The sequence below is a fragment of the Pongo pygmaeus genome, chromosome 1 (assembly GCF_028885625.2).
Source record: "Pongo pygmaeus isolate AG05252 chromosome 1, NHGRI_mPonPyg2-v2.0_pri, whole genome shotgun sequence".
NCBI classification, from domain to species: Eukaryota; Metazoa; Chordata; class Mammalia; order Primates; family Hominidae; genus Pongo; species Pongo pygmaeus.
In genome coordinates this window covers 229286408-229312785 of record NC_072373.2, presented here as the reverse complement: position 1 = coordinate 229312785, position 26378 = coordinate 229286408, and the positions used below count along the sequence as shown (strand labels likewise).

Genomic DNA, 26378 nt, shown 5'->3' with positions numbered 1-26378 from the left:
CAGACTGAGCTAAAATTGGAATCAAGGTCTCCTAGAAACCAAAGGAGGCGCTCCCTCCTCACCTGCTTGGTAAACAACAGCACCACTGCGCATGGTCCGGGAGCAGAGACCAGTAACCATCATGAATTTTTTCTTTTTTTCTTTTTTTTTTTTTTTTTTTGAGACGGAGTCTCGCTCCGTGGGCCAGGCTGGAGTGCAGTGGCACCATCTCGGCTCACTGCAAGCTCCACCTCCGGGGTTCATGCCATTCTCCTGCCTCAGTCTCCTGAGTAGCTGGGACTACAGGAGCCTGCCACCACGCCCAGCTAATTCTTTTTGTATTTTTAGCAGAGACGGGGTCTCACCATGTTAGCCAGGATGGTCTCGATCTCCTGACCTCATGATCCGCCCACCTTGGGCTCCCAAAGTGCTGGGATTACAGGCGGGAGCCACCACGCCCGGCCTCTTTTTTTTGTTTTTGAGACGGAGTTTTGCTTTTGTTGCCCAGGGTGGAGTGCAATGGTGCGTCGGCTCACCGCAACCTCCACTTCCCAGGTTCGAGCAATTTTCCTGCCTCAGCCTCCAAAGTAGCTGGGATTACAGACATGCGCCACCACAGCCAGCTAATTTTGTATTTTTAGTAGAGACGGGGTTTCTCCATGTTAGTCAGGCTGGTCTCAAACTCCCGACCTCAGGTGATCCGCCCACCTCGGCCTCCCAAAGTTTTGGTATTACAAGCGTTGAGCCACTGCACCTGACCATGAATTTTTTCATAACTATTTCCTTGCTCTGGCAACTGTGCTCAGTTCGGAATCCACATGTTGAAAAGGAGCTCCATACTACAAAGGAGAATATGAATAAGGAGCAAAAGAATTTCACCTTAGCAGGCAAGTAAGGTGGGTGAAAGCAACTCCTGGGAACCACAGTTGCTCATGAGAGGTCCTAAGGAACCCTGTAGCATAGAATGCTGTTTTCAAGGAAGAGCAAGAAGGTTCCACTGTTTGATGCAGGGATATACCTGTCAGTACGGTAAATGATAGTATAAGGATTTTTAATTTTAAAGATTCTATCAAATGCAGGGTTTTTTTTCGTTTTTGTTTGTTTGTTTGAGACAGAGTCTCGCTCTGTCACCCAGGCTGGAGTGCAGTGGTGTGATCTCGGCTCACTGCAACCTCTATCTCCTGGGTTCAAGTGATTCTCATGCCTCAGCCTCCCAAGTAGCTGGTATTACAGGTACGTGCCACCACGCCTGGCTAATTTTTGTATTTTTAGTAGAGATGGGGTTTCCCCATGTTAGTCAGGCTGGTCTCCAACTCCTGGCCTCAAGTGATCCGCCCGCCTTGGCCTCCAAAAGTGTTAGGATTACAGACGTAAGCCACAGCGCCTCAAAACGCAGGTTTTAACTATTTTGGCTGTGAACATATGTGGCTTCTTAAAGCTGACCTAAAGCTGGAGTAACGCTCTCTCAAGTTTTGTTGATAACTCTGACACTTTTAATATCAAACTAGATGTTTTGATATGCTAAGTACTAACTTTCTTTACAAAGATGTCAATGAGTTTAACAACAAATAAAAACCTTTTCACTTGCACTTTATTACAAAATTTATCACAGAACTAAAAACTAAGTGCAGGCTCCCATCCTATTATTTTTCAGATGCAATTCTTTTTTTTTGTTTTGTTTGAGAGAGAGTCTCACTCTGTCATCCAGGCTGGAGCTCGCTCCAACCTCTGCCTCCCAGGTTCAAGCAATTCTCGTGCGTCAGCCTTCCCAGTAGCTGAAATTACAGGTGTGCACCACCATGCCTGGCTACTTTTTTGTATTTTTAGTAGAGACAGGGTTTTGCCATGCTGGTCTCGAACTCCTGAGCTCAATCTGCCTGCCTCGGCTGGGATTACAGGTGTAAGCCACCGCACCCAGCCTTCAGTTGCAATTCTTAAAGCAAACTTCTCAATCCAGGTTGTCATCAACATATTAAACATTTAAGATTATTTCTACGTAATGGTATAAGGTTCCCTCTCTAGCTCTATTTCTGCCCAGCCCTTCTGAGACTTTCTGTTGAGTATCAGAGCTGATCTAAAGCAGCTCATCCTCCTAGATTAGGAGGATCACCTTTACAGAGGTCTCCCGGTCAGAGAGCTTAATAACTGCTGACTTCCAGAGGGATTAGGGACACGTAAGCTGTCCACTGATCCTCCAGAAGGTGAAAGAAGTCATGCCTCCTAGTCCCGGGTCAGGGAGCTGTTGGAGAGCTGGGTTCACGTTGCCTACTACTGCCTTTGCCTACTCAAAAATCAATTATCTGAGGTGCCACTCACCTAGAACATAGAGGCAAGGGCCAGGAAGCAAGCTAACGGGCTCCAGGACCCTGAAAGTAGCTGTCAAAAATCAAAACACCTAATACTCCTCATTTTACTCAAAAGAGGGAGGGTGGTGGCTCATGCCTGTAACCCCAGCACTTTGGGAGGCTGAGATAAGAGGACTGGTTAAGTCCAGGAGTTTGAAACCAACATGGGCAACAAAGGGAGACCCTGTCTCCACAAAAAATATATACATATTTTTTGAGACGGAGTCTCGCTCTGTCGCCCAGGCTGGAGGATCTCGGCTCACTGCAAGCTCTGCCTCCTGGGTTCACGCCATTCTCCTGCCTCAGCCTCCCGAATAGCTGGGACTACAGGCGCCTGCCACCGTGCCTGGCTAATTTTTTGTATTTTTAGTAGAGACGGGGTTTCATCGAGTTAGCCAGGATGGTCTCGATCTCCTGACCTTGTGATCCGCCCGCCTCAGCCTCCCAAAGTGCTGGGATTACAGGCTTGAGCCACTGTGCCCGGCCCACAAAAAATATTTTTTAAAAATTAGCTGGGCACAGTGATGTGCACCTGTTGTACCAGCTACTCAGGAGGCTGAGGCAGGAGGATTGCTTGAGCACAGCAGTTCAAGGCTTCATAAGCTAGGATCGCACCACTGCATTCTAGCCTGGAAGACAGAGTGAGACCCAGTCTCAAAAAAAAAAAAAAAAAAAAAAAAGTTGCCTTTTAGTACAAATATATTGATAAACATATTACAAATGTACATCTGATACATTAATACATACATACATAACAAGTAATCATTGTGGGCCTTGCATGTAGTTTTCTTTTTTGTTTGTTTTTTTGAGACAGAGTCTCACTCTGTCACCCAGGTTGGAGTGCAGTGGTGCAATCTCGGCTCACTGCAACCTCTGCCTCCTGGGTTCAAGTGATTATCCTGCCTCAGCCTCCTGAGTAGCTGGGATTACAGGCACCCACCACGAAGCCTAGTTAACTTTTATATTTTTGGCAGAGACAGGGTTTCACCATATTGGGCAGGCTGGTCTCAAACTCCTGACCTCAGTTGATCCACCCGCCTCAGCCTCCCAAAGTGCTGGGATTATAGGCGTGAACCACGGTGCCTGGCCTCTCATGTAGCTTTATTTGTGTTTTGTTTTTTGAGGCAGAGTCTCCATCCGTCACCCAGGAGGGAGTGCAATGTGCGTGTGTGTGTGTGTGTGTGTATATATATATATATATAAATATATATATATATATTTTTTTTGAGATGGAGTCTCACTCTGTTGCCCAGGCTGGAGTGCAGTGGTGTGATCTTGGCTCACTGCAACCTCCACCTCCTGGGTTCAAGCGATTCTCCCACCTCAGCCTCTTGAGTGCAGCTGAAACTACAGGCACTCGCCACCACACCTGGCTAATTTTTCTATTTTCAGTAGAGACGGGGTTTCAGCATGTCAGCCAGGCTGGTCTCCAACTCCCAAACTCAAGCAATCCACCTGACTTGGCCTCCCAAAGTGTTGGGGTTACAGGTGTGAGCCACCATGTCTAGCCTCATGTAGTTTTGAAAGACAAACTAGGCCGGGCACAGTGGCTCATACCTGTAATCCCAGCACTTTGGGAGGTCGAGGTGGGCGGATCATGAGGTCATGAGATCGAGACCATCCTGGCTAACATGGTGAAATCCCGTCTCTACTAAAAAGACAACAAAAAAAATTAGCTGGGCTTGGTGGCGGGTGCCTGTAGTCCCAGCTACTCGGGAGGCTGAGGCAGGAGAATGGCGTTAACCCGGGAGGCAGAGCTTGCAGTGAGCTGAGATAGCACCATTGCACTCTAGCCTGGGCGACAGCGAGACTCCGTCTCAAAAAAAAAGAAAAATTAGTAGTCATTTCTACTGTTTCAGAGTGTCCATAAATCAAACAAACACAGTTAAAGAAATGGTATTCATAGGCCAGACACAGTGGCTCACGCCTGTAATCCCAGCACTCTGGGAGGCCGAGGTGGGCGGATCACGAGGTCAGGAGATCAAGACCATCCTGGCTAACACAGTGGAACCCTGTCTCTACTAAAAATACAAAAAAATTAGCCGGGCGTGGTGGCGGGCGCCTGTAGTCCCAGCTACTCGGGAGGCTGAGGCAGGAGAATGGCGTGAACCTGGGAGGCAGAGCTTGCAGTGAGCCGAGATGGCACCACTGCACTCCAGCCTGGGTGACAGAGTGAGACTCCGTCTCAAAAAAAAAAAACCAAAAAGAACTGGTATTCATAAATTATAGCTTTAAGTCATGAAAAAAATCTTAAGCAATAACATTTGTTTATGAAGGCAGGAAATATGAAGATTAAAGAAAATATATACCCTCCCCACTCTGTCATGTGGTGAGGGGCAGGAGGAGGGACAGCATTAGGAGAAATACCTAATGTAAATGACGAGTTAACGGGTGCAGCAAACCAACATGGCACATGTATTCCTATGTAACAAATCTGCACATTGTGCACATGTACCCTAGAACTTAAAAAAAAAAAAAGCTTGTGGAACAAGGAGATATAGATATATGTATACACACACACACACACACACACACACACACACCAAAAAACCTCTTTTGCACCTTAAAGAGGCAAACACTGGCCTATCCAGAAAAAAACGGCTATTTAGAACAAGCAATCTCTAGAAGGCTCTGGAAAGCAGAGGTTCTCCATAATATCATTTTGGTTTTCTCATGACTGTGCAATTATACAACAAATGCCATGCACCTAGCACCCTGTCCAAGAACATGGACCAGTGTGGCACCCCAGCCTCCCACAGGCCTCACTGAACACCGCCTTGCTCACAGGGTGGCCATGACTCTGAACTTGGTCCTGCTTTGTCAGTCCTTGCTTTTTCTTCCTTCTAATCCTGGGGCTTTCAAGGCACAAAGTGTGTTTGAGACAGGCGGAACATAAAGCCTCCCATGCAAGGATCTGGCGCCCACCCCACCCACCCTGAGCCCCCAGCCCCACCTCCACTGCTCAGTTCACACACCGATCTCTTCGGTCCCTGAACACACCTGCCTGCAGGTCACTCTCATCCCTTCCAGACTACCCAGTCTAAAGCCCAGCTGGTGAAGGAGACACATTACTTGGCAGTGCAGTGCTCTGAGTACCTGAACACTGCCCAGCAACACCACTGTCTACTCCACTAACCTGCCTAATCTGCACATCAGTGTTCCCACACATGGAGGAAAGGCCCCAGAGGTAACATACTGTTTTGCTTTCCATCTACTTTTGACAATAAATTCTAACATAGATAGACTAGTAACAACATTTTTTCTTTTTTTTTTTTTTTGAGTCAGTGTCACTCTGTCACCCAGTGGTGCAATTTCGGCTCACTGTAACCTCCACGTGCCTCAGCCTTCCAAGTAGCTGGGACTACAGCTACCATGCCCAGCTAATTTTTAAATTTTTAGCAGAGATGGGGTTTCGCCATGCTGGCCAGGAGGCTGGTCTCGAACTCCTGACCTCAAGTCATCCGCCCACCTCAGCCCCCCAAAGTGCTGGGATTACAGGTGTGCGCCACTGCATCCGGCCAGAACATTTTTTAAAAAATTCTTTTTAATTTTTTTAAAGGAATAACTTTGAATTCACGAAGTATATTTTTACTTATTTACTTATTTATTCAGAGACAGGGTCTCACTCTGTCGTGCAGGCTGAAACACAGTGGGGTGATCTCAACTCACTGCAAGCTCTGCTTCCCTGACTCCTGGGTTCAAGTGATCCTCCCACCTCAGCCTCCTGAGTAGCTGGGACTCCAGGTGCGCACCACAACAACTAACTTATTTTTGTACTTTTTGTAGAGAAGCGTTCTCGCCATGTGACCTAGGCTGATCTTGAACTCCTGGGCTCAAGCCATTTGCCTGTCTTGGCCTCCCAAAGTGCTGGGATAAGAGGCATGAGCCAATGTGCCTGGTTACTTATTTATTTTGAATATTTAAAACAATTTTTGACAAGTAATTATATGTATATTTATGGAATACAATGTGATATTTTGATATATATCCACACTGTGAAATAAATCGATCAAGCTAATCAACATACCCATCACTTCCCATTTGCTCTGTGGTAAGAACACTTAGTCTACTTTACTAACACTTTTGAAACACACGTTATTATGAACTAGTCTCCGTGCTGTGTGGCACATTTCTAAAATTTATTCCTAACTAAAACTCTGTACCCTCAGAACATCATCTCCCCACTTCCCCACCCTCCCCCTTCCCACTTTTATTCTTTCTGACTCCTGCCGTTATTGGAACCATCATGCGAGCTCTCATTTGCATATGGAATTGTATGGGATACTATATAGAACAAACTAAAGATAGAATCTTTTGTTCTCTAGCTGTTTGTGCTCTAAAGTGGACAATTTCACGAACAAAGAAAAAGCCAAGCAGAAAATTCCACGCTAACAACGGAATACAAAGAAATACTACTCAAAGAAGGGCATGTTAAAAATTGTTATGTCAGGTGCTTCAACGAGCATGTCACAGTTACACAAATCAAACAGTACTTTATTAAATTATTTAGACAGAACAGGCAGCAAATAAGACGTTGTAATAGCCTCTAAATCAGAGTGTGGGGTCACGGAGGTGAGATGCCTGGTGGAGAAGCAAGGGGTATAATTAAAGTACAAGAAATAGGCTAGAAGTGGTGGTGGCTCACACCTATAATCTCAGCTCTTTGGGAGGCCGAGATGGAAGGATCACTTAGGGGCCAGGAGTTTGAGACCAGTGTCAGCAACAAAGGGAGACCCCATCTCTGTAAAAAACCAAAAAATATTAGCCAGGCGTGGTGGCACATGCCTGTGGCCTACACCACTTGGGAGGCTGAGTAGGAAGGGTTGCTGGAGCCTAGGAGGTCGAGGCTGCAGTGAGATATGATCACACCACTGCACTCCAGCATGACTGACAGAGTGAGACCCTGTCTCAAAAAAAAAAAAAAAAAAAAAAAGGCTGGGCGTAGTGGCTCACACCTGTAACCCCATCACTTTGGGAGGCTGAGGCGGGTGGATCACGAGGTCAGGAGATCCAGACCATCCTGGCTAACACGGTGAAACCCCATCTCTACTAAAAATACAAAAAAATTAGCCAGGCGTGGTGGTGGGCACCTGTAGTCCCAGCCACTCGGGAGGGTGAGGCAGGAGAATGGCATGAACCCGGGAGGCGGAGCTTGCAGTGAGCCAAGATTGCGCCACTGCACTCCAGCCTGGGCGACACAGTGAGACTCCGTCTCAAAAAAAGAAAAAAAAAAAAAAAAAGAAAAGAAAAAACAGGAGCCCATGAAGAGAATTATCTCTTGGGATGGTAAACCAAAGGAAGGCAGGGCAGACAGGCCAGAAGAGAGAACGGTGAGAGCAGCTCACAGCACATTCCCGTGTGTCTGCTGCAGCAAAGCACACACAGCATGATGCTGTTCTAAGGCTCAATACACTTAATCCCTCAGGATCCCTGGGGCAGGTTCTGTGATTTCCTGAGCCAGGGCACTGAAATCACAAGAGGGCAAGGGCCAACCAGCCCTGAGAAACAGGCACAGAGAGGTAACTTCCCCAAGTTCACGTAAGTAGGATGCAGTAGAACTGGGAAGACAGAGGTCTAGAAACTGAAAGAGACAGGAGAAGGGAGAAAGAAAAATCAGAACTTGTATTAATGTGATTCAGACAGTGAAGAAATGGCAGTGTTCTTTCAGCCCAGGTAAGTGGAAAACTGGACAGGGAATATGCACCTGTGAATGCTGCACCTTGCGTGCCCAGAGTTCTGATTCAACTTCCTAATTTTTTCACTGCACAACACAGCAAATGGGTTCAGGTAATTTTCCCCTAGGAAAACAGAGCAGCCCCTGAACGTATGAAGCAGCGTCCTGCTCAAGCCCACGCCTACCTGGAGTCTGTGCCCCAGTGCATGGCATAGATCTTGGCCAGGTGCCCCCGCAGTGTCCTCCTCGTGCGCATCTGGATTCTTCCCACTGGGTCGATGTTGTTTGTGATCTTGAAAATAAAAACATTTCTGTAAATTAACATCTGTGATTAAACTACTCTCCTCATCTCCCATACTTGTCAAGGCTGTTGGCTCGCCCACTGTGCCTACCTCTTCCCAGCCCTTCCCACAGTTCTCCAGTGGCTTCCACTGTGGCATTCTGCACTGAACCCCTTCCGTACCCCGGTTACCAAGTCTCAGTCTGGCGGGTCATCAGGAACCTGTGTGCCCTGCCCTCCAATGCACGCACATGAACATGGCCAGCCTTGAAGCACTTGCTGTTCCCTTTCTGCCTCCTTCCTCCTCTCCCTGTCCATCCAGGACCATCGCCTCCTAGGTCTCTGAGTTCTTTGAGATCTCGCAACTCTTCTTATGACACCACACAGATGTCCCACACCACAATTTAATAGCTGGTTCCTATGTCAGGCTATGTGTGGGCCTGCATGACACCTGCTTCTGCATGACCATCACTTGGAGCACCAGCTGTACACACACCTGCTGAGCCCATCCTACATATAGACACTGATGTTAATGAGTTTAGGTTGGCAAACGGAGTAAGTGGATCACAATAGTGGGTTTTAAAAACAAACAGTCTAACGTGCTTCTCAGAATTGAAATTCAGGTAATTCTATGTAGCCTAATTTTTTTTCTTTAACTTGCAATTTAACCTCAATTAAAGTGCATCCCCTAAAGCATTTAGACAATGTAAAAAACTTAATCATCTTCAGTAAAAGTATGAATATAGTTTTTCTTTCACATTTCTGTCCAATTATTTGGACTTTATTTTTATTATCTGTTTTTGTTTTTGTTTTTGTTTGAGATGGAGTCTCGCTCTGTCTCCCAGGCTGGAGTGCAGTGGTGCGATCTCTGCTCACTGCAACCTCTGCCTCCCGGGTCCAAGCAATTCTCCTGCCTCAGCCTCCTGAGTAGCTGGGATTACAGGTGTGCGCCACCGTGCCTGGCTAATTTTTGTATTTTAGTAGAGACAGGGTTTCACCATGTTGGTCAGGCTGGTCTCGAACTCCTGACCTCAAGTGATCCACCTGCCTCAGCCTCCCAAAGTGCTGGGATGGATTTCATCTTTTTAATAAGGTAAAGTTCACATAACATCAAATTAATCATTTTAAAGTATACAGTTCAGTGGCATTTAGTACACTCACAGTGTTGTGCAACCACTGCCACCATCTAGTTCCAAAACACTCTTCCAAAAGAGACCGGACATAGATTTAGCAGTCACTCCCTGTTCTTCACTTCCTCTCCCTCTCTCCCCTAACACCCCTGCTGGCCACTAGTCCACTCTGTCTCAATGAATTTTACTATTCTACATATTTCATATAAATAGAACCACAAAATACATAGCCATTTCTGTTTAGCTTCTCTCACGTATCGTAATATTTATGGGGCTTATCCATGTTGTAGCCTCTGACTGTACTGAGGTCCATTTAATGGCTGATAATACTCCAAGACACAGAGACACCACAATTTGTTTCTCCACTTATTCATTTATGCACATTTTGGTTGTTTCTACATTTTGGCTATTGTGAATGGTGCTGCTATGAACATCTATGTACATGTGTTTGTTTGAAAAGCAGTGTTCAATCCTGTTGGGCATACATTTAATGGCAGAACTGCTGAGTCATACAATAATTCTATGTTTAACTTTTTGAGGTATTATCAAATTGGATATTAGAAATAGAAGTTCTGAGGCAGATTCTGTTAAGGAGAGGAGCTTCAAAATATCTTAAGACAATAACAATATTTCACAACTATTACCCTCTGTAACAGGTAGATAATTAGTTAAGGCTTGAGATATCTCATTTTTATCTCAAAAAGCCCCTTTATTTCCTATGCCCACCATCAGAATGACTTCTTAATAAAAGCAGTGGCTTGGCATCCTCACTGCACAGGGAAGAATCCAAGCAGAGCCCTCCCGAGGCTCCAGGTGTGGGTGCCGTGCTAGCCTCTTCACAGGCAGACAGCTCTGCGTGACTCAGTGGGCTCTTACCTGAGAGAGAGTTGCATCTGCACATGCTTTCCTGGCGTCCTGGGAAGCAAGGACAGTGAGAAATTAGCAACCTTTCAGATACATTCAATCTTAGGTCCACACATACCAAAGTTTCAAAGAGAGCTTTCCTAAGCTGTTAGGAGCGAAAGCAGAATGTGAAAGAATGGCGGAGTCTCCTTGCATCTCAACACCCCATGGTCTACTGCCATCTGTGGACTGTCCAGGCCACGCTGAACAGAGAACCAGTAGTACCCAAATCTGTCTGAGATCTGCAGCACAATACTCCTGGGGCCCCACAGCTGTGGCCTGCACCAAGGAGACCACACTGCAAGCTGGGGCAGCACCCACACACCCAGGACCTGGTGCTGCCTGTGCCCTCACTGCTGCCCTCACTGCTGCACAGGCCGGCACGCATGTCTTGCTCTTTTTACAAAGTCCATCTAGGGTCAGAAAGGCTGTGGCCCAAAGAAAAGTCTATTAACTCAGTAAACTACCACAAGAACAAAAAACCAAACACCGCATATTCTCACTCATAGGTGGGAACTGAACAATGAGAACACATGGACACAGGAAGGGGAACTCACACTCTGGGGACTGTTGTGGGGTGGGGGAGGGGGGAGGGATAGCTTTAGGAGATATACCTAATGCTAAATGATGAGTTAATGGGTGCAGCACACCAGCATGGCACATGTATACATATGTAACTAACCTGCACATTGTACACATGTACCCTAAAACTTAAAGTATAATAATAATAAAATAAAATAAAATAAAAATAAAAATAAAAAAGAAAAAGTCTATTAAAAAAAAAAAGTCTAAAAAAGACCAGATATCCAGCCCAAAAAAACTTTTCTTCAGATTGCATTAACTAAGTACTTTGTTTTCAAGAGAAACAATCATTAATTCTAAATTCTATGGAGGGCGCAGTCTCACATTTGTATTCCTAGCACTTTGGGAAGCTGAGGCAGGAGGATCTCTTGAGCCCAGGAGTTCAAGACCAGCCTGGGCAACAAAGTGAGACCTTGTCTCTACTAAAAATAAAAATTAAAAATTTAAGGAAAATAGGCTGGGTGCAGTGGCTCACACCTATAATCCCAGCACTTTGGGAGGCCAAGGTGGGTGGATCACCTGAGGTCAGGAGTTCGAGACCAGCCTGGCCAACATGGTGAAACCCCATCTCTACTAAAAATACAAAAATTAGCTGGGTGTGGTGGCACATGCCTGTAATTCCAGCTACTCAGGACACTGAGGCAGGAGAATCGCTTGAACCTGGGAGGCAGAGGTTGCAGGGAGCCGAGACCGTGCCACTGCACTCCAGTCTGGGAAACAGAGTAAGACTCCATCTCAAAAAAACAAAAATAATAATAAAATAAAATAAAGGAAAACAAAGAAAAATAAATAAATTCTATGGAAAACGAGCAAGGGACCTGGAGCCAGACAATCAGATGTACATGAGCCTCTCTGGCTGTTCTCGTTTCTCATCTACAAATGACCTGTGGATGCGGGTAGGCACTGTGAAGGGATCCACCAATGCTAACTCAAGTGTCTTCATTACTAAGGGATCAAAGTTACTAGAAAATAGACCTGGAAATCTCAAAAGAGAACGTACATTTAGAAATAGAAAGGAAGGTAACATAAAGGAAAATAAGACAATGGCTAACAGGTTTAAAATTTGAGTGTTGGTATTATTATTATTTTTTTAATCACAACAATTTCTTTCTTTTTTTTTTTGAGACAGAGTCTCACTCTGTCTTGCCCAGGCGGGAGTGCTGTGTCGCGATTTCAGCTGACCGCAGCCTCCACCTCCCAGGTTCAAGTGATTCTTCCTGTCTCAGCCTCTTGAGTAGCTGGGACCACAGCCGTGTGCCACCACACCGGCTAATTTAGTATTTTTAGTAGAGATGAGGTTTCACCATATTGGCCAGGCTGGTCTAGAACTCCTGACCTCAGGTGATCCGCTCACCTCAGCCTCCCAAAGTGCTGGGATTACAGGCGTGAGCCACCCCGCCCGGCCTCTTTTTTTTTATTTTTTAAACTATGTATTTATTTATTTTTATGACAGGATCTGGCTCTGTTGCCCAGCCTGGAGTGCAGTGATGTCATCACAGCTCACTGCAGCCTCGACCTCCTGGGACCAGGTGACCCTCCCACCTCAGCCTCCTGAATAGCTGGGACTACAAGCATGCATCACTATGCCCGGCTAATTTTTTTTTTTGTAGAGATGGGGATCTTGTCATGTTGCCTGTGGCTGGTCTTGAACTCCTGGGCTCAAATGATCCTTCCCCCTTGGCCTCCCAAAGTGTTGGGATTATAGGGGAGAGCTACCACACCCAGCTGACACTTTCTAGTAAGAAAAATGTGTTTATATGCTGTCATCTGACCACCCACTTTCAAAATGGCAAATGGCATGTGCAGCCCTTACAGGCGTGCGTCCAAGTGCCCCACATGGGGGGAGGTGGAGGACGAGTTCCCAGCAGTTCAGGCTTTTGGGGCAAACTGCTCACTGCAAATGATTTCTACTTTAGGAAGCTTGTGGGAATATTATATACTGATAATATGGAAATATATTGGTCAGGCGCAGTGGCTCATGCCTGTAATCCCAACATTTTAGGGGGCTGAGGTGGGTGGATCACCTGAGGTCAGGAGTTCAAGACAAGCCTGGCCAACATGGTGAAACCCCATCCCTACTAAAAATACAAAAATTAACCAGGCATGGTGGCCGGCACCTGTAATCGTAACTATTCGGGGAGGCTGAGGCAGGAGAATCGCTTGAACCCGGGAGGCGGAGGTTGCAGTGAGCTGAGATCACACCACTGCACTCCAGCCCGGGTGACAGAGTGAGACTCTGTTTCAAAAAAAAAAAAAAAAAAAGGAAATATACTGAGATTATTATAAATATACTAAATTTATACATTCCAAATTCATCTTTAATTAAGCTCTTTATTGGTCATTCGGCTTATAATTAAGACACACCCAAAAAAATCGAGTATTTCTATGCAAGCAGTAACATTTGGAGTAAGGGGGATGAAGAATACTTAGAGCAGCAAGTCTTTTTGTCAATGAATTTTACCTGGCAAGTACTGAGTTTAATATTTGTTTTTGAATACTATTTTTGTTGATGTTATAGCCTTTGATTTTAAAACATCATAAAAAAATTTAAAATGGAGAAAATAAAACATGAGATTTAAGCAACTTCCCCCGGTTAGTGTCCAGTGACTAAAATGAGTTTCTTAAGGTACAGTGTAACAGACTGTGGCGATACCACTGTTAAACAGAAGGAAAAACTATTGTAAAAACAAAACACAGATAACGTCAATTCGATCTTTATTTTAGCCAATAACCAGCTTATTTAACTGAGTGCAGCACTTTGCAGAACAGACACCTTCAACTTTTAAAACTGTAGAAGAAGTCTTTTAATGGAAACAAGCTGTATAACTGCTTAACAAAGAATAAAGTCTTCAAGTTCTTTCAGATTAATTTCCAGTTTAATGGACTCCTGTAGATACATATTATGATGTCCACTTAAACCAGAGATGAACATATCCAAGCCATTAATCAGTTGATTTCTCATCCTTTTTGGATTTGTCAAATGACACAGTAACACACTTACTTTGAGGTTTCATCCTAAATTAAAGCCTGGGCCCTGCTCAGCGTGGAGTCGCTGAACGTTTTGGACCGGGCATCCATTGCAGCTGCCTCTCACACGAATGGACCCTGCTCCCTTGCACTGGCTGGCATGCTGCTCCAGAACACATCTACGCCTGCGCATCCTGTGGAGCTTTTCTTACTCCATCAGCTACTCTGTGTATTTTAAGGCACACCATGTTTTAATCAGAATCCCTTTTGAGAGCCTGTGTTTCCTCAATAATAATCAAAAGGAGCATGCAAGATCCTTTAAGGGTCTTTTGGCTGAAAAACAAATCTAAGAAAGAAAACAGCCCCTTTTAGAATCATCTACAATTTCTTGTTTGATTCACTATGCTCTGCATTCTTTAACAAGCGTGTATTCCTTGGGCAATCAGGAAAAAATGTTCTACATTTTAAAAATAAGTCTTCCTTTCCCATTTGGGGTAAAAGGACTTCAACAGCTTTTGCTGTCCCTGTCTCGCGCAAAGGAACTAACACAGCGCAGTTCCTGGTACTTCGGAGACAAAGCAGCTAGGCGCCTCTCCTAGTGAACGTCCTGCTATGGGGGCCATGACCTGCATGTGGCTTCTGCGCACAGCAAACGGAACCAGGAGACTTGGGACAAAAACGGTGTCAAATATCTCAATTAAAATGTATTAATTACATATTGCATAATAATATTTTAGATATACTGTCTTAGATAAAATTTGTTGGGCCAGGCGTGGTGGTTCACACCTGCCAGCACTTTGGGAGGCTGAGGCGGGAAGATCCCTTGAGCCCAGGAGTTCGAGACCAGCCTGGCCAACATGGTGGACTCTGTCTCTACAAAAATGAAAAAAATCAGCCAGGTGTGGCAGCATGCTCCTGTAGTCCCAGCTACTTGGGAGGCTGCAGTGAGCTGTGATCGCACCACTGCTCTCCAGCTTGGATGACTGACAGAGACCCTGTCTCAAAACACACACAAAAAAACGAAAAAAACCTTGTTAGGGTTAATTCCACCTGTTTCTTTTCATTCTTTTTCAAGAGACAGGGCCTTCCTACTTTACAAAGGCTGGTCTCAAGCTTCTGGGCTCATGCAATCCTCCTGCCTTGGCGTCCCAAAGTACTGGGATTAACAGCATGAGCCACGGTGCCTGGCCGTCTCTCTTTTTACTTTTTTTTTTTTTTTTTTGAGACGGAGTCTCGCTCTGTCTCCCAGGCTGGAGTGTGCAGTGGCGCCATCTCGCCTCACTGCAAGCTCTGCCTCCCAGGTTCACGCCATTCCCTGCCTCAGCCTCCCAAGTAGTTGGGACTACAGGCGCCCGCCACCACCACACCTGGCTAATTTTTTTTGTATTTTTTTTTTTTAGTAGAGACGGGGTTTGATCGTGTTAGTTAGCCAGGATGGTATCGATCTCCGGACCTCGTGATCCACATGCCTTAGCCTCCCAAAGTGCTGGGATTACAGGCGTGAGCCACCGCGCCCAACCTCTTTTTACATTTTTTATGTGGCAACAAGAGCATGTGGGGAATGTCACGTGACATTTGTGCCAGCCCAAGAGGGAGCCCCCTGTGCAAGAAGGCCCTGGGGAATTCACAACGTGACAGGGTCCAAACCTTGGGAGGAAATGCAACAGTTCCTTTTGGCCTTAATTTTTAAATTTGGGTGTCTTTCACCTGTGCCATACAAGCTCTTTCCATCTGCTATGAATAGATCCAAGTCCACTATTTGTGAACAACTTATAGCTGCCAGAAAAACAAAATTTCTTCAAATATGCCAAATCACACTACTATTTAAGACATTTTCAGGGTAAACTTTAAAATTCTGATTTCTAGGCCGGGCGTGGTGGCTCACGCCTGTAATCCCGGCACTTTGAGAGGCCGAGGTGGGCAGATCACGAGGTCAGGAGATCGAGACCATCCTAGCTAACAGGGTGAAACCCCATTTTTACTAAAAGTACAAAAAATTAGCTGGGTGTGGTGGCGGGCGCCTATAGTCCCAGCAACTCGGGAGGCCAAGGCAGGAGAATGGTGTGAACCCAGGAGGAGGAGCTTGCAGTGAGCTGAGATCGCGCCACTGCACTCCAGCCTGGGGAACAGGGCAAGACTGTCTCCAAAAAACAAAAAAATCTGACTTCTATAAGAAGAAATACAGTCTCAAAAGCAGGTGGTAAACAGCTGAGAGTGTTTTGAACCCCCCCAAAACCCAATTAGATTATTATTAAATAACAACAGTTTGCTTTTCTTTTTTACTTGCCAAAAACCACGCTGACTTAAAATGAACAGCAGAAGCTTAAGTCAGGCAAAATTTGAATACCTTTTGGTTTTATTTAAATAGATATTTCAGAGAATAATTTTATATCAAACTAAATATTTCAGAATACATTTGATTAATTCTCGGGGAGGGGATATGTTAAACAAGTCTGATCGGAGCAAACTATTAAATCTAAGTCTTCCCTATTAACCTATGTAAGATCTTTTAAATGTTAAGATTTGAAATTCTTACAGTAGAGGATATTTTGTTTTCTCTTTGGCTGTAAATCTCAGAGAATTCCATTATTTTTTCTCAAGTTCAGGAGCAAGCTGCCTAAAATTATGTTGGTGTTTCTTTCTCCAAATCCTGGTGGGCTTTCTAAACATGTAATTGGCCGTTTAAAAGGAAATATTAGGCTTCATCCTTGCACTGGAGTCAGAAAAATAAACTGTTGTTTTTTATTTTATTTTACTGTATTTTGAGAAGGTGTCACTTTGTCACCTAGGCTGCAGTGCAGTGGTGTGATCACAGCTCACTATACAGCCTCAACCTCCTGGGCTCAAGTGATCCTCCTGAGTAGCTCGGACTACAGGCGCGCACCACCATACCCAGCTTATAAACTGTTATTTAGATATGTACTGAATGTCATCAGCTTCCTGTACAGTGACACTCTGAAGAACAGCTAAAGCTTGACAGAGCAAACAAGAGTAAGAGAAAGCTCTTACATCAAATGGACAAAACCTAAAAACATACTGAAGACGTGGTTTTTCCTGAGAAGTCTGCCTCTTTTTCTCTTACTCTTCACATCAGCAGTTTCAGAAAGGAAACACATACTTGCATTAAATGTTTCTCTATAAAATATTTACTAGAAGTACTGCTTCACAAAAGTAGCAGCAGCAGAATGAATTCCATTTAGACCTACTGCTCCTCCCTTTTCAGAAAGTTATGAGGCAAGAGAATTGCTTGAACCCAGGAGGCAGAGGTTGCAGTGAGACGAGATTGCACCACTGCACTCCAGCCTGGGCACAACAGAGCGAAACTCTCTCTCAAAAAATCTGCAATTTAACATCCTGTATCAGTCACAGACTGGAACTTAATGTTTTAGAATTCTGTGAAAGGTATTCTTTTTACAGTGCAGTTTATTTACACACAGTTGCTTTTATCTTCAATTTTTTTTTATTTTTCAGGGTCTCGCTCTGACGCCTAGGTTGGAGTGCAGTGGTACAATCTCGGCTCACTGGATCCTCTGCCTCCCGGGTTCAAGGGATTCTCTGACCTTAGCCTCCTGAGTAGCTGGGAATACAGGCACACACCACCACACCCAGCTAATTTTTATATTTTTTGTAGAGATGGGGTTTCACTATGTTGCCCTGGCTGGTCTCGAACTCCCGACCTCAGGTGATCCACCCGCCTCGGCCTCCCAAACTGCTGGGATTCCAGGCGTGAGCCCCCCACACCCGGCCTCTATCTTGGATTTAGATATATCTGCTCCATCTAGCAGTCTATCAGAAGCTGTAGATTCCAATCATCACCGCTAGGGAAGATCTTTCAAAATTAGGAAAAAATACATCAGATATATCTGAAATACTTTTTTTATTGTTGTTAATACTCTTACTTTTAAGCAAGTTTTCTGCTGTCAATAGTCCCAATATTCAGGGGAGGGAGGTAGATATATCACAGTCTGATCAGTGGCCCAGGGTATCACAAATTTTCAAGGTTATGATAAAGAATGCAAAAGACACTTATAAATTCTACAGAGACATCTGGTGTATATTCAAATAACAAATTGTATACAGAAAGCAAAATCCCGAAAACAATGTACTAGGCTAAGTATCTAGATCTATAATTAGTACATCCTGGGCCAACTAAGATTCAATTTCAATATAAAACATAGAACAAGTCATCCTGTAAACCATTTTTCCTAAAACGAGTAACATCTAACCTGAAACTCAAATGATTAATAAAACCAAGCACACACAACTACATACTCGAATCTGGTTCTTAAGTTGCTCGGCCTCCTGCCGTAACTGGTCAAGCTCACTCATCTTCCGATCTTAGTGCTCTTCAATGCCACCTTCAAGAATGTGAGATCTGAAACAGAAAGACAAGCACAATCAATAAACAACTGTTGGATAATTTAATTAAGCAGGTGAGAAAAGTAAACTGAAAGTTTAAGGCGGGCACGGTGGCTCAAGCCTGTAATCCCAGCACTTTGGGAGGCTGAGGCAGGCAGATCACGAGGTCAGGAGATCGAGACCATCCTGGTTAACACGGTCAAACCCCTTCTCTACTAAAAATACAAAAAAATTAGCCAGACGTGGTGGCGGGCACCTGTAGTCCCAGCTACTTGGGAGGCTGAGGCAGGAGAATGGCGTGAACCCAGGAGGCGGAGCTTGCAGTAAGCCGAGATGGCGCCACTGCACTCAAGCCTGGGCTTCAGAGCAAGACTCCGTCTCAGAAAAAAAAAAAAAAGGAAATTCTGAGAACTATGGTCTCATTACAAATCAGAGAACTTTTCTTCAGCATTCATCAGAACTTATAAAATGCCTAAGTAGGGCCAGGTAAATAAAATATAATTATGATTATTTACTGGCTTTGCATAATATTACAATGTCTAAAATACTACTCAACATATGCTGGTGGGTTATAAAAAGAAAAATCTGTTAAGCATTTTTCATAAAAAAATCTAGGTCTCCCTATAAATCCAAGAACATAAGACTGACATTTAGGCCAGGTGTGGTGGCTCATGCCTGTAATCCCAACAATTTGGGAGGCCAAGGTGGGTGGATCACTTGAGGTCAGGAGTTCAAGACCAGCCTGGCCAACATGGTGAAACCCGGTCTCTATTAAAAACACAAAAATTAGCTGGGCATGTTGGCGCACGCCTGTAATCCCAACTACTTGGGAGGCTGAGGTAGAAGAATCATTTGAACCTGGGAGGCAGAGGTTGCAGTGAGCCAAAATCACGCCACTGCATTCCGGCCTGGGTGAGAGAGCGAGACTCCATCTCAAAATAAAAAAAATAAAACCTGACACTTAGGATAGCTATCGCATCAAAATAAAAAAAATAAAACCTGACACTTAGGATAGCTATCGCATGAAGACCTAGGGGAAGTTACTTCAGGGAATGGGGGTGAGTGGCAACTTGGCAACCAAGAATCTCAAAGCCACCTCATCTCAGTAACCATGAACCGCTACTGGTCAAAAGCTGTCAGGATGCTTGCACAGCAATCCTAAGAGCGCACAGGGTGTGTCCAGCAGTTTTTTGGCTCAGGGGCAACCCACTCTCCCACCCAAGTGAGCCCTGGGATCCCAGCAGGCTCAGAAACAACACCTTGATCCTTACAGGTGCCGGCTAAATTAGGCTCAGTACAAGCCGCCCTGCCTTCTCACCCTACTCACGTTAGACAATATTCCCGAAATCAGAGTAAAAACTAAATCACCTTGTTAAACAAGAGACTTATTTTCCCAAGAGAACGTCATAAAAGGAGGCTGCATTTCTGACCAAGATCTTGGCTGTTAATGTATGACTGAAGATCTTGGCTGTTAAGTATGACTGAAGTATAACAAAGCTGAGGACACAGTTGCTAATGTCTTTAATCCCTTACAATTAGCTCTCACATGCAAGTACGGCTTATGCAAGCACTTCAATTTCCTACATAAATTACACAGAGGATCAATTTTACCATTATAATTTTTGTGTAAAAGTCAAAAGGCTAATACAATATACATCAAAATCTAACTGATAGCAGTTATTTTCTTGAGATTAAAACCCATCTGTGGGAAACTATCCGATGACCTAAGAAGCTCAGCTGTCGTAATTTCCAGTCTAAACTTTCCTAGTGTGCCTAAAGGAATTCGAATGACCTACAGTATAGATACTTGATGTCTACGGTCCACAGAACCAGAAAGGCCTGCAAGGCATGCCCCGTAACATGAGCACGCAGACCAGGCGTCCTGCTGCCACTGCTCTCTGGGGAGGTAGGGTGCACGGCAACACAGTATCAGAAAGATTTCTGACCAAATAGTTGTTTCTAAAGGCATTATTTGAAACGGATGTTTTAATCATGAGGAAAGTTTCACTAAGGAAAAATACCTCAGGCCTCCCTGCACACATGGAGCATCACTGGAATTAGGTATGGACAAGGTCACACCTCAAGGGCAGTTTATTCTTAAGGGATAAGGCTGGTTAATTCTTTCCCTGGTTTTCACATGTAAATCCTAAGGACTGCAATTTGTGAATGTTGGATGTGTGAGACAGTAAGAGTGCCAGGACAAGATGAGAAGCGTCTCAAATGGAAGCTGTCTGGATGCCTTGTGCTTTGCATTCTTTCTGCATGCCCTGACGCTACTCACTTGTATTTCACACATGATCAAATCATATTATGCACACAATTTTACAGAGTTGGGGGTAGTTTTATTTCACCAGCACCCCCCACGCGTAATAGAGAATTGTTCTTTGTAAAGCTACTTTAATCCTTCCAAAATCAACATGAAGAAAACAAGTTAATGTTATGAAGTACCCCGAATTAAACTGTTTTAGTTAACACACACAGTTTCTAATCATTTAAACACTAAAAAGTAAAGCTAATTTTTATAGTATGGGACTAAAAACAACAAACTCCTGGGATCTCAGGAAAGACAAACGCATGTTCTGAGATGCTTCAAAAATGATGTTCCGGCTGGGGGCGGTGGCTGACACCTGTAATGCCAACACTTTGGGAGGCTGCGGACGACAGATCACCCGAGGTCAGGAGTTTGAGACCAGCGTGGTTAACATGGCGAAACCCCATCTCTACTAAAAATACAAAAATTAGCCAGGCGTGGTGGTACGTGCCTGTAGTCCCAGCTACTCGGGAGGCTGAGGCAGGAGAATCGCTTGAACCTGGGAGATGGAGGTTGCAGTGAGCCGAGATCGCACCACTGCACTCCAGCCTGAGCAACAACAGCGAAACTCTGTCTCAAAAAAAAAAAGAGATGTTTCCTGTGGCTGGAGGGTGGTGGGTGGGGGTGTAAAGGCCCAAATTCCATCATTAGGTGGGATAACTCCTGAAATCTTACATACTGCTTTTAATTAGATGTTCTTTTCACATATTATACAAGAACATGCACACAACAATCACCCAGCTGTATTGCTTGAGACTAGAGAAACAAATCTACGAAAAATCTAAGTATCTTTAAAATGAGCTCGATATAACTTCGTGACCTCACAAAATTTCAGTAGTAATGCCAAAACTTGCTAACTTTCATCTTTAGTAACACGCAAAGAGAAAAAAACCAGACGGACTTCTTTTTCATAGTTAATAGCAGAAATTATTATAGCACTCTCCTGTGCCAACATTTGAGTTTCAATTAAGAGACTCAAAACCTACGTTTGTCAATTTTTTTTAAAAAAGGCGTATTCCTGGCTGGGCATGTGGCCAATAATCCCAACACTTTAGGAGGCCAAGTCGGGAGGACGGCTTGAACCCAGCAGTTTGCGACCAGCCTGGGCAATATGGCAAAACGCTGTGTACACACACACACAAATTCTTATTAGCAATAAAAATAAATTTCCTGGTAAGACCCTCTTCAGTCCACACATACAAGTGATAAGAGAAATCTATTGTCAGGCATTTCAATTTTTTTTTTTTTTAATTACATTCTCTAGTCTCCAGGATAAAGATATATTTTCTTTTCTTTTCTTTTTTGAGACGGAGTTTCACTCTTATCGCCCAGGCTGGAGTGCAATGAAGCAATCTCTGCTCACTACAACCTCTGCCTCCTAGGTTCAAGTGATCCTTTTGCCTCAGCCTCCCGACTAGCTGGAATTACAGGCGCATGCTACCACGCTTGGCTAGTTTTTGTATTTCTAGTAGAGACGGGGTTTCACCACGTTGGCCAGGCTGGTAAGGAACTCCTGACCTCAGGTGATCCGCCCGCCTCGGCCTCCCAAATGCCGGGATTACAGGGATAAGCCATCATGCCCGGCCTAAAAATGTATTTTCTAAAATCAAATTTAAAAAATTTTTTGGAGATAAACTCAATGATCAGTACCATCTTTTTGTTATGTGGACACACACCACAGACACCCTGTGCAGCAGTTCAGGCACAGCAGTGAACTGGCTGATGGGATGAGGCAGGAGAGATGAGAAAACGTGACCATCACATTCCGCATGGGCTGCAAGGGCACCAGGTGCCAGGAAGAGCGAACTTAAGGGAAGCAAACAACCTTCTGGTTCCCATCAACAGCCTTCCCAGTGGCTCTCAGTTCATCTTTATCGTGAAGACAGAGAACGAAACAAGAACGAACAGTGTACAAAGCATGATGCTTTTGTGTGTACAAAAAAGGACAAACACCAATGCCAGGGGCAAGCCATCTTTTTTCTTTTTTTTTTTTGAGATGGAGTTTTGCCCTTGTTGCTGAGGCTAGAGTGCAGTGGCACAGTGCTGGCTCATTGCAACCTCCGCCTCCCAAGTTCAAGCGATTCTTTTGCCTCAGCCTCCTGAGTAGCTGGGACTACAGGCACATGCCACCACACCCGGCTAATTTTTTGTATTTTTAGTAGAGACAGGGTTTTATCATGTTGGCCAGGCTGGTCTTGAACTCCTGACCTCAGGTGATCCGCCCACCTTGGCCTCCCAAAGTGCTGGGATTACAGGTGTGAGCCACTGCGCCCGGCCCACCATCTTTTTTCTAGACACACCAGATGTTAATGGCGTTGTTTCTGGAGAAAGAGAAATAGGTTAGCAGCTTTTATTCTTCTCATTATTCTTCAAACATAGTTTGCTTACTAACCCCCCCTACACACCAACACAAGCACACAAAGTTAACAGAGGCTAATCTGGGGTCCTAGAACAAAGAAAAATTTTTTTCTTTATACTTTTCAGTTTCAATAAAATAAGTTAATATTACTTTTTTTTTTTTTTTTTGAGATGGAGTCTCGCTCTGTCGCCCAGGCTGGAGTGCAGTGGCGCGATCTCAGCTCACTGCAAGCTCCGCCTCCTGGGTTCACGCCACTCTCCTGCCTCAGCCTCTCCGAGTAGCTGGGACTACAGGCGCCCGCCACCAAGCCCAGCTAATTTTTTATATTTTTAGTAGAGACGGAGTTTCACCGTGGTCTCGATCTCCTGACCTCGTGATCCGCCCGCCTCGGCCTCCCAAAGTGCTGGGATTACAAGAGTGAGCCACCGCGCCCAGCCTTAATGTTACATTTTTAAAAAAAATATCTGTGAGGGTCTCACACTGTTGCCCGGGGTGGAGTGAGTGGCATGATCATAGCTCACTGCAGTTCAAGCCATCCTTCTACCTTAGCCTCCAGAGTAGCCAGGACTACAAGCAGACTCCACTCATCACACCCAGCTATTTTTGAAATTTTTGGTAGAGACGAGGCCTTGCTATGTTGCCCGGACTGGTCTCAAACTTTTGGCTTCAAGTGATCCTCCTGCCTAGGCCTCCCAAAGCGCCAGACTCTAATCTAATGCGTGAGCCACCACACCCAGCCTAAAGTTAACTTTTTAAAGTTACTTGATGCAGCCAGGTGCAATGGCTCAAGCCTATAATCCCAGCACTTTGAGAGGCTGAGGTAGGTGGATCACCTGAGGTTAGGAGTTCAAGACCAGCCTGACCAACATGGTGAAACTCTGTTTCTACTAAAAAATACAAAAATTAGCCAGGTGTGGTGATGCGTGCCTGTAATCCCAGATACTCAGGAGGCTGAGGTGGGAGAACGGCTTGAACCTGGGAGGCGGAGGCTGCAGTGAGCGGAGATAATGCCACTGCACTCCAGCCTGGGTGACAGAATGAGGCTCCATCTCAAAAAAAAAGTTACTTGATACAATTAGCTGGGTATGGTGGAACGTGCCTGTAGTCCTACCTACTTGGGAGGCTGAGGTGGGAGGATCGCTTGAACCCAGGAGTTCAAGGCTGCAGTGAGCTATGATAGCACCACTGCACTCCAATCTGGGCAACAGAGCAAGATCCTGTCTCTAAATAGTTACTGGAAGAATTGTAACATATTGCTAAGAACAATAATGAAGACAGTAATAATTTGGGAAAACGCTTACTATATACTAAGTGAAAAACAATATAAATTTGCATATAGTTATTTTATTTTATTTGAGACTGAGTCTAGCTCTGAGGCCCAGGCTGGAGTGCAATGGCGTGATCTTGGCTCACTGCAACCTCCACCTCCTGAGTTCAAGCGATTCTCCTTCCTCAGCTTCCCAAGTAGCTAGGATTACAGGCATGCACCACCACACCTGGCTAATTTTTGTATTTTTAGTAGAGACAGGGTTTCGCCATGTTGGCCAGGCTGGTCTTGAACTCCTGACCTCAAGTGATCTGCCTGCCTTGGCCTCCCAAAGTGCTGGGATTACACACACCCATTCGCATGTAGTAATTTTAGTTGCTTTATTATAATTAAAATAGGTCTGGGCGCGGTGGCTCATGCCTATAGTCCCAGGACTTTGGGAGACTGAGGCTGGCAGATGGCTTGAGCCCAGGAGTTCAAGACCAGGCTGGGCAACAACATGGCAAAAACCTGGTCTCTACTAAAAATGCAAAAATTAGCTGGCACAGTGGCACACGCCTGTAGTCCCAGCTACTTGGGAGGCTGAAGTGGGAGAATCCACCTAAGCCCGGGAAATTGAGGCTACAGTGAGCCGTGACTGCTCCACTACACTCTAGCCTGGGCAAATGGAGTGAGACCTTGTCTCAAACAAAAAAGAAAAATATACTCACTTTAAAGAAAGATAGTTAAAAAGACTAATAGCATTTTTATTATAATTATTAGTCATGTTTTTCTACTAAACAATATTGATGCAGCTTCCTTTGAAAATTAAAAAATAAATGTAAATTTTAAAAGTCTTACTTACATTTAATTGCTTTTGCTTTTCTCTTCACTTTCCTTAGTCCCCCCAAACCTTCTAGAACACCCACCATCAGGTTTACCTGGCCTGGGCTCCTCTCCTCCAGTGCCAATGTCACGGCTAAGCTCTGGCTGTGCTGACTCCAAGAACTTGCCCGTCTAATCCACTAAGACAGGGTCTGCTGAGGTCTCATGTCTGTTCTTCCTGATGACCCATATCTGCCATTGGCTTTCATTTAGAATTTCAGTTTTGGAAATCCTTTTCAGAGAGATTTAAATAACTTAAAAGCAAGTAGGTGAAGGGATCTGCCCCTACTTTAGAACAACATCTTTGTGAGTCAAGTGTTAGCATGATTTTTAAAGTCAGAATATTTCATATTTGCAATGCAATGTGCTCCGTGTAGTGCCTCTACCCTTCATGGCAATGCAGCAGCCCAGGCCTCTCATCCAGACCCCTGAGAGTCGAGGAGGGGCACCTCAGCGGTGCCCTCAGGACCCCATATTACACAGCCACCAATAATGACATTCAGGCTGCAAGTTTGCCAATGACAAAATAGGGTACAGATATTGAAAAATAATTTCAAGTTCTGGTTCTGCAACATACAAAGAATAATGTTTTCACTAAATTGTTTCTTACTTTCATCTGCTTAATTCAAAATGGGAATGGTGTTATCTATATCACAGAGCTAAAATGAAAATTAAATCAGACAACCAATCTGAAAGTGTTCTGTCAGTCTTACAGTGATTAAACTATGACGTGTACCTTTGACTAACAATCTCAAGGACAACAAGCACCATGGTCACCAAAGTGCACACATGTGGTCCCACCACCAAGCAGCAACAGGGCAGTCCTGAGTCACCTGGTCGCCAGCCAGCCGCACACCCCTGAGCCTCCTGTGCAGCACTGGATGGCTGCATCTCTGGATGGTTTGGACAACTTCCAAAGTCCAAACGGGCCCCAGTGAGGCCCCAGTGTCTTACACAGGGGCAGGAAATTTGCTAACTTGACCAACCACGCAAGGATCATAGCTCACCTTCAAGATGAAGCAGCATTTTGAGAGAGAGGAGTTTGCATGAGGAATTTAAACCAATTTCACTCACTTTTCCATTTTTCTTTCATTCCCAAGTCCAGGTCAATCTCCAAAATTAAGACTGTGGGAATTCAAAGGGCAACGCAAAGTCCTCAGGCCCTGCTTCCCTTACGCACCGCTCCTAACAATACTGTGAGGAATAAGGGGAGCAGGGCACCACTGCAACTGATAAAGGACACGACCAGTAACGCAGCTGCAGAGCAACGCATGCGCAGACCCTCCCTCCAACACGACAGGCACTGTAGAGCCTCAGCATGGTGCTGAGCAGCATGAACCAGGCTGGATTCTAGTTTG

The 26378-nt window shown here is 44.8% G+C and overlaps 1 protein-coding gene across 8 annotated transcripts in view; it reads right to left on the bottom strand.

Annotated features, from left to right (window-relative positions):
- GNB1 (G protein subunit beta 1) overlaps positions 1–26378 on the bottom strand; it is a 107653-nt gene that overhangs the window by 22341 nt on the left and 58934 nt on the right. For 4 of the 8 annotated variants that reach the window (XM_054444434.2, XM_054444456.2, XM_054444414.2 and 1 more), the window contains 3 exons: positions 18133–18235; positions 10285–10323; positions 8184–8290 (listed from right to left, as the gene is read on the bottom strand). In XM_054444434.2, the coding sequence (XP_054300409.1) occupies positions 8184–8290; positions 10285–10323; positions 18133–18189 (203 nt within the window). In that variant the 5' untranslated portion in view covers positions 18190–18235. Of the gene's footprint in view, positions 1–8183; positions 8291–10284; positions 10324–18132; positions 18236–25076; positions 25253–26094; positions 26141–26378 lie in introns of those variants that run through there. The other 4 variants (XM_054444445.2, XM_054444423.2, XM_063660509.1 and 1 more) reach the window with 2 other exon arrangements.